We start from the raw sequence: 12,595 nt of genomic DNA, 5'->3' as shown, positions 1-12,595 counted from the left end.
AATGTCCTGTATGACTCCCAGCCCCTCTCTGTGTCAGTAGGTAAGGGTAATGTCCTGTATGACTCCCAGCCCCTCTATGTGTCAGTAGGTAAGGGTAATGTCCTGTATGACTCCCAGCCCCTCTGTGTGTCAGTAGGTAAGGGTAATGTCCTGTATGACTCCCAGCCCCTCTGTGTGTCAGTAGGTAAGGGTAATGTCCTGTATGACTCCCAGCCCCTCTATGTGTCAGTAGGTAAGGGTAATGTCCTGTATGTCTCCCTGCCCCCAGTGTGTCCAGTGTGCCATGCTGTGTTACCACCAGGTGAGCTACAGGAGCACATGGAGCAGGAGATGGGCAGACTGGCACAGTTACAAATCAGGTAGGCGTATAGAACAGATATGAGCAGGACAATAGCAGACTGGCACAGTTACAAATCACACACACACAGAACACTAAACAACAATAAACAGTGTGAATATTGTAGCATTAGTTTCCTGACCCGCTTTAAGTGTTCCCTCTTTCTTCCTTTCAACAGTACTAATTCAGTGCAGAGGAACCATCCATTAGGGGCTACTAAGGTAAATAATAACGCACGTACGCATGCACACACACACACACACACACACACACACACACACACACACACACACACACACATCTTTCTTTGACTCTGTCCCTGTCCTCTGTCCACAGACCCTCTCACTATCTCTGCACATTAAATGTGAGGGTGGGTCCCCCACCTCTCTCCCCTGCCCTCCTGAAGAGCCCCACTCAGACAGATACCAGGTAGGTTCTTCACTACAAAGACACACACACACACTTTTTTGAAGGTTCTTCAACTGTCCTTTTTCCACAGACGTTTCTGCGTGTGAGGACCAACAGACATACAAGACTGAATGGTATGTGTTCAGAAATACATCCGATTTCAAAGACAGAGCTGTTGTTGGTTCACATGGGTGGGTTAGTTGGGTTACTGCTTTTGCATTGGGGTAATTGACTGTAAAATGACATTCAAAGGCCTATCTACAGCTTCGATATATTATGGAGGGCATTTTCAAGGGAGGAATGAAAATGGGAGCTTCTATCCTCCCTCTCCTGCATTGAAGATCAGTGAAACCCCACCGATCATTCAGAATGAGAAACTAGCCTGACTGACTCCTATGACCCCTGTCACTGAGAGCACGGTACCTTTTGACCTAGCACCCACACGAGCAGAGGATCTATTAACCCTTGACATTTAACCTCTTGATATGTTAACAGTCGATGACTGGTGCTACGCCAAACCCGCACCTTTAAGTCCCCACAACAGAAGTCACCTAACCCCAGACTGCAAAAGATCTGGTAAGAGACAGAAGACACTATATGGGCGACCTTGTATACCCCAATACTTATATTGAGTACTTTTCCCACCCATTATCACAGACTACACTCACTATTTAGTTTATACATTATATATTTCGGGGAACAGACTTAGGAGGATGTTCTACCATAAAACCATCAATGAATTTTACACAAGATAAAATGATTTCATACCTTGTAGGTTGTAGTCTGCTGATAGTTCGCCATCGCTTACCTGTGTATCTTACCTGTGTATCTTACCTGTGTATCTTACCTGTGTATCTTACCTGTGTATCTTACCTGTGCACAGCGTGTGTGTATGTATCTTACCTGTGTATCTTACCTGTGTATCTTACCTGTGTATCTTACCTGTGTCTCTTACCTGTGTCTCTTACCTGTGTCTCTTACCTGTGTCTCTTACCTGTGTCTCTTACCTGTGCCTCTTACCTGTGTATCTTACCTGTGTATCTTACATATGTATCTTACCTGTGCACATCGTTTATAACCTAGTAGCTACTCTTGTATCAGTGCTTTGTCCAGTAGCCAGTAGAGAAACATACCATTCCTCTTCCTCTATCGCCAGTGTGTGTTGGCTTTGTTGAGGACTACTGACTTTTATTACAGATGATACAGTACAGTATAATGAATTTCTAATAAGGCGCTAGGGAGAAGATTGTTCTTCCTACTGTCATCCTGCTGAAACTACGCTCTCCTCTGTATGTAGTCAGGAACAACACAGGTAGTATGCAGTCAGGAACAACACGGGTAGTATGCAGTCAGGAACAACACAGGTAGTATGCAGTCAGGAACAGCACAGGCAGGATGCAGTCAGGAACAACACAGGTAGTATGCAGTCAGGAACAGCACAGGCAGGATGCAGTCAGGAACAACACAGGTAGTATGCAGTCAGGAACAACACAGGCAGGATGCAGTCAGGAACAGCACAGGCAGGATGCAGTCAGGAACAACACAGGCAGGATGCAGTCAGGAACAACACAGGCAGGATGCAGTCAGGAACAGCACAGGCAGGATGCAGTCAGGAACAAGATGAAAAAGTTCAGTTGGTGTTCTTCTGTGTTACGTTTGTTAGTGTGTGTGTGTGTGTGTGTGTGTGCGTGCGTGCGTGCGTGCAGGCTTGCGTGTGTGTGCGCTTGTGTATGCATTTGTGTGTATTCCGGTCCTGTTTTTATACACAGTAGCCAACAACTCTGTCACATTTACCCCCATTGTCACAAAACAGAAGCATCATCCCTCTACTTTAACTCCTTCCTTTGGGTCTTACTGTATGGCTGTGTTTACACTACAGTACCATGTATTGTACATTTACTCCCAATGGGGAGTTGCACAGCCAATTGCTATTACCTAGCTATTACCTAGCTCTACAGATATCTTCTAGCTAACCCTCTCTGCTCCCTGTCTGTCTCGCTGTGTGGATTCTCTTTCAGTCAGGATCGGCAAACTGAAGAGGAGGAGACCTTACGAGGGCCAGGTATGTTCCTAAATAGAAAATGGCGTTGTATTGTAGGCGACAGCAAGCCTGGCTATTCCTCATACTGTACTGGAGGTCTAAGAGAGATTGATGATGGATAGAGCAGGTGGTTGGTCTGGAAACAGGGCTACTGAAATAATCAGAGGTTAACAGCATGTTGTGGCCACCTGTGATTAAACTCCTGCTATTGTTTACTGCCCATTAGACTCAGTGTGTCCATGTGGAGAGGGCCTGCTTTTACAGGTTACCGTACCTCAGGTTAGGTTACCGTACCTCAGGTTACCGTACCACAGTTTTACTGTACCTCAGGTTACTGTACCTCAGGTTACTTTACCTCAGGATACTTTACCTCAGGATACTTTACCTCAGGTTACTGTACCTCAGGATACTGTACCTCAGGATACTGTACCTCAGGATACTTTACCTCAGGATACTTTACCTCAGGATACTGTACCTCAGGATACTTTACCTCAGGATACTTTACCTCAGGATACTGTACCTCAGGATACTGTACCTCAGGATACTGTTCCTCAGGTTACCGTACCACAGTTTTACTGTACCTCAGGTTACTGTACATCAGGATACTGTACCTCAGGTTACTGTACCTCAGGTTACTGTACCTCAGGATACTGTACCTCAGGTTACTGTACCTCAGGATACTGTACCACAGGATACTGTACCTCAGGTTACGCCTCAGAGATACATCAGTAACAACCAAGGGCTATAAGATATGTATTTACATAGAAAAGTGTGTAGGGTGTGGAAAATTGTGTGTGTGTGTGTGTGTGTGTGTGTGTGTGCGTGCGTGCGCGTGGCTGCATGGCTGCATCATGCCTGTGTCTGTGTGTGTTTTCAGGACATTTTGTTGGACCTGGGGAGAGGGGAGGAGGAGTGGAGTGAGCGGAGGAGGATACGGATGACATCCATACTGGGAGGGTGTGACGGTAAACACATCCCCCGTACCAGACCCTCTGACTGGGTCTTGGATCTGGTGCAGTGGGGTTGATAATGTGACTGAGTGGCAGTTAGAAAGGCACTGAACTTAACACAGTATACTCTATTAGCCTACCTATAAGGCTGAATTGCTTTCCCTTACCAACAGCAAAGCTCTACCTTGATTATATGGGTTGGCGATAGGGTTATACATTTCTTGTAACTTTCCCAAAATGCTCAGGTATTCCAGAAATCTTATTCTCTTCCAACCAGGATGTCTGGAAAACCTGGGAATTTGAGGGAAGTTAAGGGAATTTTTCAACTCTTGAAAAGGAGACATATGGTACATGTCAAGTCAAACAATGATAATGAGTGACAATGAGTTGGCATGACAGCATAGGTGACACAAATCACTCCATACATTTGGAAGTGTCACCTTTCAATGGCCTCAGATTAGCAAAAAAAGTCTCACCTCTCAATAGCCTTAAACATCTGCCCTTAACACTCGATAGTCAGTTAACACTGCCCACTATGTGAGAATGTGCTAGGTGAGTGTGAAGATATGATGGGGGTGAAGATATGATGGGGGTGAAGATATGGTGAGAGTGAAAATATATTGAGAGTGAAGATATATTGAGAGTGAAGATATGGTGAGGGTGAAGATACGGTGAGGGTGAAGATATGGTGAGTGTGAAGATATGATGGGGGTGAAAATATGGTGAGAGGGAAGATATGGTGAGAGGGAAGATATGGTGAGAGGGAAGATATGGTGAGAGTGAAAATATGGTGAGAGTGAAGATGTATTGAGAGTGAAGATATGGTGAGAGTGAAGGTATGGTGAGAGTGAAAATATATTGAGAGTGAAAATATGGTGAGAGTGAAGGTATGGTGAGAGTGAAGATATGGTGAGAGTGAAGATATGGTGGGGGTGAAGATATGGTGAGAGTGAAGATAAATTGAGAGTGAAGATATGGTGAGAGTGAAGGTATGGTGAGAGTGAAGATATGGTGAGAGTGAAGGTATGGTGAGAGTGAAGGTATGGTGAGAGTGAAGGTATGATGGGGGTGAAGATATGGTGAGAGTGAAGATATGGTGAGAGTGAAGGTATGGTGAGAGTGAAGATATGATGGGGGTGAAGGTATGGTGAGAGTGAAGGTATGGTGAGAGTGAAGGTATGGTGAGAGTGAAGATATGGTGAGAGGGAAGATATGGTGAGAGGGAAGATATGATGGGGGTGAAGATAAGTCACAGAGTGTTATGATGACCTCAGGGTCAGTGTTTGTGAGCAGCAGCACGTCTAAGGAAGGCGGTGGTGACAGCGACGCTGACCTGGACAGGGATGGAGATGACACTCTGCATTATGGAAGAGTACAGTATCCTTTAAAACATATCAGATTTTATAAGATCTAATCATGAATCCTATGTTCTCCACATCATTGTAAGGATCCACCAATATTGCAGTACTATATAATTGTACATGGTTGCATGCAGTCCTTATGTTTCCTTAACATGGTGATCCAGATGTACGGAGGCAGACATCCCCTGTTCAGGGCAGGATCCTGGGGAGGTGGAGGAGTGGGAAGCACTGAGGGGGGCGCTTTTAACGTACGCACCACACCCTGTAGTCCCATGGCCTGTTTCTGTGTTCCATCACTACAGTCGTCATGCCTGTGTGGTTAGCATTGTCTGCATTAACTGTCTCATTGGTTTTGTTTCTCAGTGGTGGTACACTGTCCAACAGAGGAACTCTGGAACATTCCAAATGGACAAATGAGGGTGAGAACAGCTACTGAGTTTGAATTAATTAGTATTTAGTACCTATAATATAATTTGTTTGGTGCTGATATTTGTCCAAATTCATGTACATGTGTGTATTAATACGCAGGTGTGAATTGGGGTTCCTAAACTTTTTCACTCAGGGCCCTCTTCCAGCATTGGGGAACATCCAGCGCTATTTCTATAGGCACAAGCACTGTTCATGACAGAAATTGTTCACACCTCTCTTGTTGGTGGACAGACAATTTTGCAGTTTTTAAGCTAATTCCTGCAATTCTATACATTGTTGTCATGGGGTGCAGATACAATTTTGCAGTTTTGAAGCACATTTTCTTGCAAATCTATACATTTTCCCATGTCTAATGTTTATTCGTGTCATATTTGAGTGACTCAAACATTACAACAAAATCTAAGGCTAACGAACCTAGCTAAAAAACATCAGCTAACTTGGACTATTTGATCTGGACATTTCAGTTATACATAGTTCTCTGATGATACACTACCCACATTTTGAAATGCCACCTTGTGCATTCTACTATTACAACTTTCAAGAGAAAGTTGAAAGCCAGACTGAGTGCCCTACGACACCCTTGTCAGCTCAGGTATTCAAACTAGCAACCTTTTGGTTATTGGTCCAACGCTCCAACCGCTAGGTTACCTGCCGCCATACTTCATTAATTGGATATTAAGTGTGGATGTCCTGATCTAAAATAATTGTCCTCTTTTGCTACAGGAAGTCCATCCACTAGCAACGGAGAGAGCAACAAACTGGACAACAGCATAGCCTCCCTACACAGGACCTGTAAAAATAGTGACATTGATATGTAAGTTCTGAAAGAAATGTCAAGTGTCAGCTGTGTAAATGTTCTACATTACCATTGACTTCATGATACTGTAAACCTTTCCAAAAATATAATTAAAAAGGTGTTGTTGGATATTATTCATCTTAATCAAACAGGTTTTTTACATGGACGATACATTGGATATAATATACTTTAAGACAAGTACTGGAAACAATGGAACACTATGAAAAATCTGGGAAACCAGGCCTGGTATTCATAGCTGACTTTGAAAAGGCTTTTGATAAAGTATGACTGGAATTTATATATAAATGCCTGGATTATTTCAATTTTGGAGAATCCATGGGTTAAAGTTATGTATAGTAACCATAGATGTAAAATACTAAATAATGGCTACTTCTCAGATAGTATTAAACTGTCAAGAGGAGTAAAACAAGGTTGTCAACTATCGGCATATCTATTTATTATGGCCATCGAAATGTTACCTATTAAATCAGATACAATAATAATATCAAGGGGTTTGAAGTCTAGGGCTTAAAAACAAAGGTGTCATTGTACGCTGATGATTCATGTTTTCTTTTAAATCCACAATTTGGATCCCTCCATGGTCTAGATACTTTTTCTAACCTCTGGATTACAACCAAATTAAGTGTACGTATTACGTATTATTACGTATTGGATAATTAAAAAATAATTAAAAAATACCTATTTTACATTACCGTGTAGTTTACCAATGAAATGTTCTGACGGTGATGTGGACATACTCGGTATTCATATCCCGAAAGAAAGTAAATGTGAATAGAAAGTTAGCAAAAAAAGATAAGATCTTTCTAACATTGAAAGGAAAATGCCTGTCTATTTGTGAAAAAATCACCCTGATTAACTCTTTAGTCATATCTCACTTTACCTATTTGCTTATGGCCTTGCCTACACCTAGCGACTTGCTTTTTGAAATTAAATGAGCAAAAATTATTCCATTTTATTTGGAACGGCAAGCCAGACAAAATTAAACGGGCCTATTTATATAATGAAGATGAATTCGGATGGCAGAAATGATTAAATATGAAAGCATTAGACCTCTTACTAAAGGCTTCAGTCATACAAAAGTTATACTTAATCCAAACTAATTCTCTGGCAGATTAATAAGAACGTCTCACCCCGTGTTCAAGAATGGCCTTTTTCCCTTTATTCAGATTACAACATCTCACTTTCGGTGATTTGAAAATGAAATAATCTCCAAAATATAGCTATTTTTAACACAAGCCATAGAAAGTTGGTTGCAATTTCAATTTTAATCCACCAGAAAAGACAGAACAAATAATACAACAAATATTATGGTTAAACTCAAACATACTAATTGATAAAAAAATATATATATATATATAAAAAAAAAGAAAGAAAGTATAATCTTTGTAAATGATATCATAAATAGGACTGGTGGAGTTACATCACACATTCAGCTAACAAAAATATATGGAAATGTATGCTCTACCCAAAATTACAACAACTAATTGCAGCATTACTGCAAAAATGGAAGAGGCAAGTGGAAGGGGGAAAAAGTAAGGAACTTGTCTGTCGGCCCGGCATTAAAGACCAAAATTGCTTAAAGGAATTTGTGATACATGAAACTGGTATACTTTTTTATTTAAGGACCAACACATTTACATCTGTGCCATATAGATTGCAAAAAAGTTGAGAGATTTCCCAACTGATTCCATGGCACATGGCATTGATTTCCATGGCACATGGCATTGATTTCCATGGCACATGGCATTGATTTCCATGGCACATGGCATTGATTTCCATGGCACATGGCATTGATTTCCATGGCACCTGGCACTGATTCCAAGGCACCTGGCACTGATTCCATGGCGTATGGCACTGATTCCATGGCACATGGTTTATGAACTGATATGTAAAACTACGCCAGATTCAAAACTTAGATGTTCTCAATTAAAATGATTATACAAAATTCTTGCAACCAGTAGAATGTTATATTATATGGGGGATACAATCATCCCAGCTCTGAAGATTTTGCTGCAAAGAGACAGAATCATTAGATCATTTGTTTGGGGACTGTCCATATGTAGCTTGTTTTTGGTCGCAGGTCCAGGAATGGCTGAAGATTTGCAAAATGCACTGCTGGGTGATTTGAAAAGTCATAGTCAATCAATAAAATAATAATACTTTTAGAAAATGTTTTATCTTTAATTTACAATCTGTAGAAACTATGAGAATAGAAAGGTTCAGAACTTTTGTGAAACATCACAGCGCAGTTGAAAAATATGGCAAAATATATGTAAAAATGGATGGTGTTAAGAGATGGATGGGAGGGGTTGAGTGCAGCTGAAGGGTAGGACTAAAAACAACAAATAAAATAAAATAAAATCACATTTTGTTTGTCACATGCGCCAAATACAACAGGTGTAGAAAAATTGCTTTTTCTTTGCAACTCTGCCTAGAAGGCATCCCGGAGTTGCCTCTTCACTGTTGACGTTGAGACTGGTGTTTTGAGGGTACTATTTAATGAAGCTGCCAGTTGAGGACTTGTGAGGCATCTGTTTCTCAAACTAGACACACTAATGTACTTGTCCTCTTGCTCAGTTGTGCACCGGGGCCTCCCACTCCTCTTTCTATTCTGGTTAGGGCCAGTTTGCACTGTTCTGTGAAGGGAGTAGTACACAGCGTTGTACGAGATCTTCAGTTTCTTGGCAGTTTCTCGCATGGAATATCCTTCATTTCTCAGAACAAGAATAGACTGACGAGTTTCAGAAGAAAGTTCTTTGTTTCTGGCCATTTTGAACCTGTAATCTAACCCACAAATGCTGATGCTCCAGATACTCAACTCGTCTAAAGAAGGCCAGTTTTATTGCTTCTTTAACCAGTAAAACATTTTTCAGCTGTGCTAACATAATTGCAAAAGTGTTTTCTAATGATCAATTAGACTTTTAAAATGATAAACTTGGATTAGCTAACACAACTTGCCATTGGAACACAGGAGTTGTAACGGCTCTCGTCGGAATGAGTGGACCAAAGCGCAGCGTGGAAAGTGTTCATGATTTTATTTGATCAAAAAACACTCGAACAAAGTAACAAAACAAAAAGCCAACAGTTCTGTCAGGTAACAGAATACTAAACAGAGAATAACCTCCCACAAAACTCAGGTGGAAAACAGGCTGCCTAAGTATGATTCCCAATCAGAGACAACGATAGACAGCTGCCTCTGATTGGGAACCACACTCGGCACAAAAACATAGAAATAGAAAACATAGATATTCCCACCTGAGTCACACCCTGACCTAACCAAACATAGAGAATAAATAAGATCTCTAAGGTCAGGGCGTGAGTACCCCCCCAATGGTGCGGACTCGGGCCGCAAACCTGAACCCATAGGGGAGGGTCCGGGTGGGCATCACTTGGTGGAGGCTCTGGTGTGGGAGGCTCTGGTGTGGGAGGCTCTGGTGCGGGAGGCTCTGGTGCGGGACGCCGATCCCCCTCTGCTTGGGGCTCCCCCCACTTTCGTGGAACCGAACCCTGGATCGTCGCCGGAGGCTCCGGACCCTGGATCGTCGCCGGAGGAACCGGACCGTATATTGTCGCCGGAGGCTCTGGACTGGGAACCCCTGCTGGAGGCTCCGAACTGCCGGCCGTCGCTGGAGACTCCGGACTGCCGGCCGTCGCTGGTGACTCCGGACTGCCGACCGTCGCTGGAGACTCCGGACTGCCGACCGTCGCTGGTGACTCCGGACTGCCGGCCGTCGCTGGAGACTCCGGTGCGTCTCTCCAGCCGGAACAGGTCTCACCGGACTGGGGAGACGCACTGGAGGCCGGGTGCGCGGAGCTGGCACAGGATATACTGGGCCGTGGAGGCGCACTGGAGGTCTCGAGCGTAGGGCTGGCACAACCCGTCCTGGCTGGATGCTCACTTTAGCCCGGCAAGTGCGGGGTGCTGGCACAGGACAACTGGGCTGTGAAGGCGCACTGGTGACACAGTGCGTAGAGCTGGCGCAGGATATCCCGGACCAAGGAGGCGTACTGGAGACCAGGAGCGCTGAGCCAGCACAACCCGTCCTGGCTGAATGCTCACTTTAGCCCGGCAAATGCGGGGCGCAGGCAATGAGCGCACCGGGCTGTGAATGCGCACCGGAGATATGGTGCGCATCACCGCATAACACAGTGCCTTACTGGTCAAACGCTCCCCACGGTAAGCACAAGGACTTGGCTCAGGTCTCAACCCTGACTCCGCCAATCTCCCCGTGTGCCCCCCCCCAAAAAATGTTTTGGGAGCTGCCTCTCGGACTTCCGTTGTTGTGCTACTTCCTCATATCGTTGCCGTTCATCTCTTGCTGCCTCCATTTGCTCCCTTGACCGGTGATATTCCCCAATCCGCGTCCAGGGTCCTTTGCCTTCCAGGATCTCCTCCCATGTCCAACTCTCCTGGCCATGCTGCTTGGTCCGTTTTTGGTGGGAGGTTCTGTAACGACTCTCGTCGGAATGAGTGGACCAAAGCGCCACTTGGAAAGTGTTCATGATTTTATTTGATCAAAAAACACTCAAACAAAGTAACAAAATGAAAAGCTAACAGTTCTGTCAGGTAACAGAATACTAAACAGAAAATAACCTCCCACAAAACTCAGGTGGAAAACAGGCTGCCTAAGTATGATTCCCGATCAGAGACAACGATAGACAGCTGCCTCTGATTGGGAATCACACTTGGCACAAAAACAAAGAAATAGAAAACATAGATCACACCTTGACCTAACCAAACATAGAGAATAAATAAGATCTCTAAGGTCAGGTCGTGACAGGAGTGATGTTTCCTGACAATTGGCCTCTGTACACCTATGTAAATGTTCCCTTAAAAATCTGCCTTCTCCCCCTACAATAGTCATCTACAACATTAACAATGTCTACACTGTATTTCTGATCAATTTTATGTTATTTTAATGGACAAAAAAATTGCTTTTCTTAAAAAACGAGGACATTTCTAAGTGACCACAAACTTTTGAATAGTAGTGTGTATATATACAGTGCATTCGGTAAATATTCAGACCTCTTAACCATTTTCCACATTTTGTTACATTTCAGGTCCATCCTGTTTCAATTGATCAACCTTGAGATGTTTCTACAACTTGATTGGAGTCCACCTGTGGTAAATTCTATTGATTGGACATGACTTGGAAAGGCACAAACCTGTCTATATAAGGTCCTACAGTTGACAGTGCATGTCAGAGCAAAAACCAAGCCATGAGGTCGAAGGAATTTTCCGTAGAGCTCCGAGACAGGATTGTGTCAAGGCACAGATCTGGGTAAGGCTACCAAAAAAAGTCTGCAGCATAGAAGGTCCCCAAGAACACAGTGGCCTCCATCATTCTTAAATGGATGAAGTTTGGAACCACCAAGACTCTTCCTAGAGCTGGCCACCCGGCCAAACTGAGCAATCAGGGGAGAAGGGCCTTGGTCAGGGAGCTGACCAAGAACCCGATGGTTACTATGACAGAGCTCCAGAAGGACAACCATCTCTGCAGCGCTCCACCAATCAGGCCTTCATGGTAGAGTTGCCAGACGGAAGCCACTCCTCAGTAAAAGGCACATGACAACCAGCTTGGAGTTTGCCTAAAGGCACCTAAAGGACTCTCAGGCCTACACTCTCAGGCCTACAAAACAAGATTTTCTGGTCTGATGAAACCAAGATTGAACTCTTTGGCCTGAATGCCAAGCATCACATCTGTAGGAAACCTGGCATCACCCCTATGGTGAAGCGTGGTGGTGTCATGCTGTGGGGATGTTTTTCGGTGGCAGGGAGACTAGTCTCAGGATCGAGGGAAAGATGAACAGAACAAAGCACAGAGAGATCCTTGATGAAAACCTGCTCCGGAACGCTCAGGACCTCAGACTGGGGCAAAGGTTCACCTTCCAACAGGACAACGACCCTAAGCACACAGCCAAGACAACGTCGAAGTGGCTTCGGGACAAGTCTCTGAGTGTCCTTGAGTGGCCCAGCCAGAGTCCGGACTTGAACCCGATCAAGCATCTCTGGAGAGACCTGAAAATGGCTGTGCAGCGACGCTCCCCATCCAACCTGAAAGAGCTTGAGAGGATCTGCAGAGAAGAATGGGAGAAACTCCCCAAATACAGGTGTGCCAAGCTTGTAGTGTCATACACAAGAAGATTTGAGGTTGTAATCGCTGCCAAAGGTGCTTCAACAAAGTACTGAGTAAAGGGTCTGAATATTTATGTAAATGCGATATTTCAGTTTACATTTTTTATAAATTTGCA

The 12,595-nt window shown here is 43.8% G+C and overlaps 1 protein-coding gene across 1 annotated transcript in view; it reads left to right on the top strand.

Moving 5' to 3' along the window:
* Positions 1–12,595, top strand: part of rnf220b (ring finger protein 220b) — a 42,774-nt gene that overhangs the window by 28,344 nt on the left and 1,835 nt on the right. The window contains exons 3-13 of the mRNA XM_029695211.1: positions 269–359; positions 516–558; positions 674–766; positions 837–879; positions 1,241–1,321; positions 2,764–2,807; positions 3,664–3,751; positions 5,011–5,113; positions 5,262–5,345; positions 5,461–5,516; positions 6,250–6,340. Of these exons, the coding sequence (XP_029551071.1) occupies positions 269–359; positions 516–558; positions 674–766; positions 837–879; positions 1,241–1,321; positions 2,764–2,807; positions 3,664–3,751; positions 5,011–5,113; positions 5,262–5,345; positions 5,461–5,516; positions 6,250–6,340 (817 nt within the window). The remainder of the gene's footprint in view (positions 1–268; positions 360–515; positions 559–673; positions 767–836; positions 880–1,240; positions 1,322–2,763; positions 2,808–3,663; positions 3,752–5,010; positions 5,114–5,261; positions 5,346–5,460; positions 5,517–6,249; positions 6,341–12,595) is intronic.

This window comes from Salmo trutta, chromosome 17 (genome assembly GCF_901001165.1).
Source record: "Salmo trutta chromosome 17, fSalTru1.1, whole genome shotgun sequence".
Classification (NCBI taxonomy): Eukaryota; Metazoa; Chordata; class Actinopteri; order Salmoniformes; family Salmonidae; genus Salmo; species Salmo trutta.
Note: the sequence above shows the minus strand (reverse complement) of the source record. Positions and strands in the feature narration are given on the sequence as shown.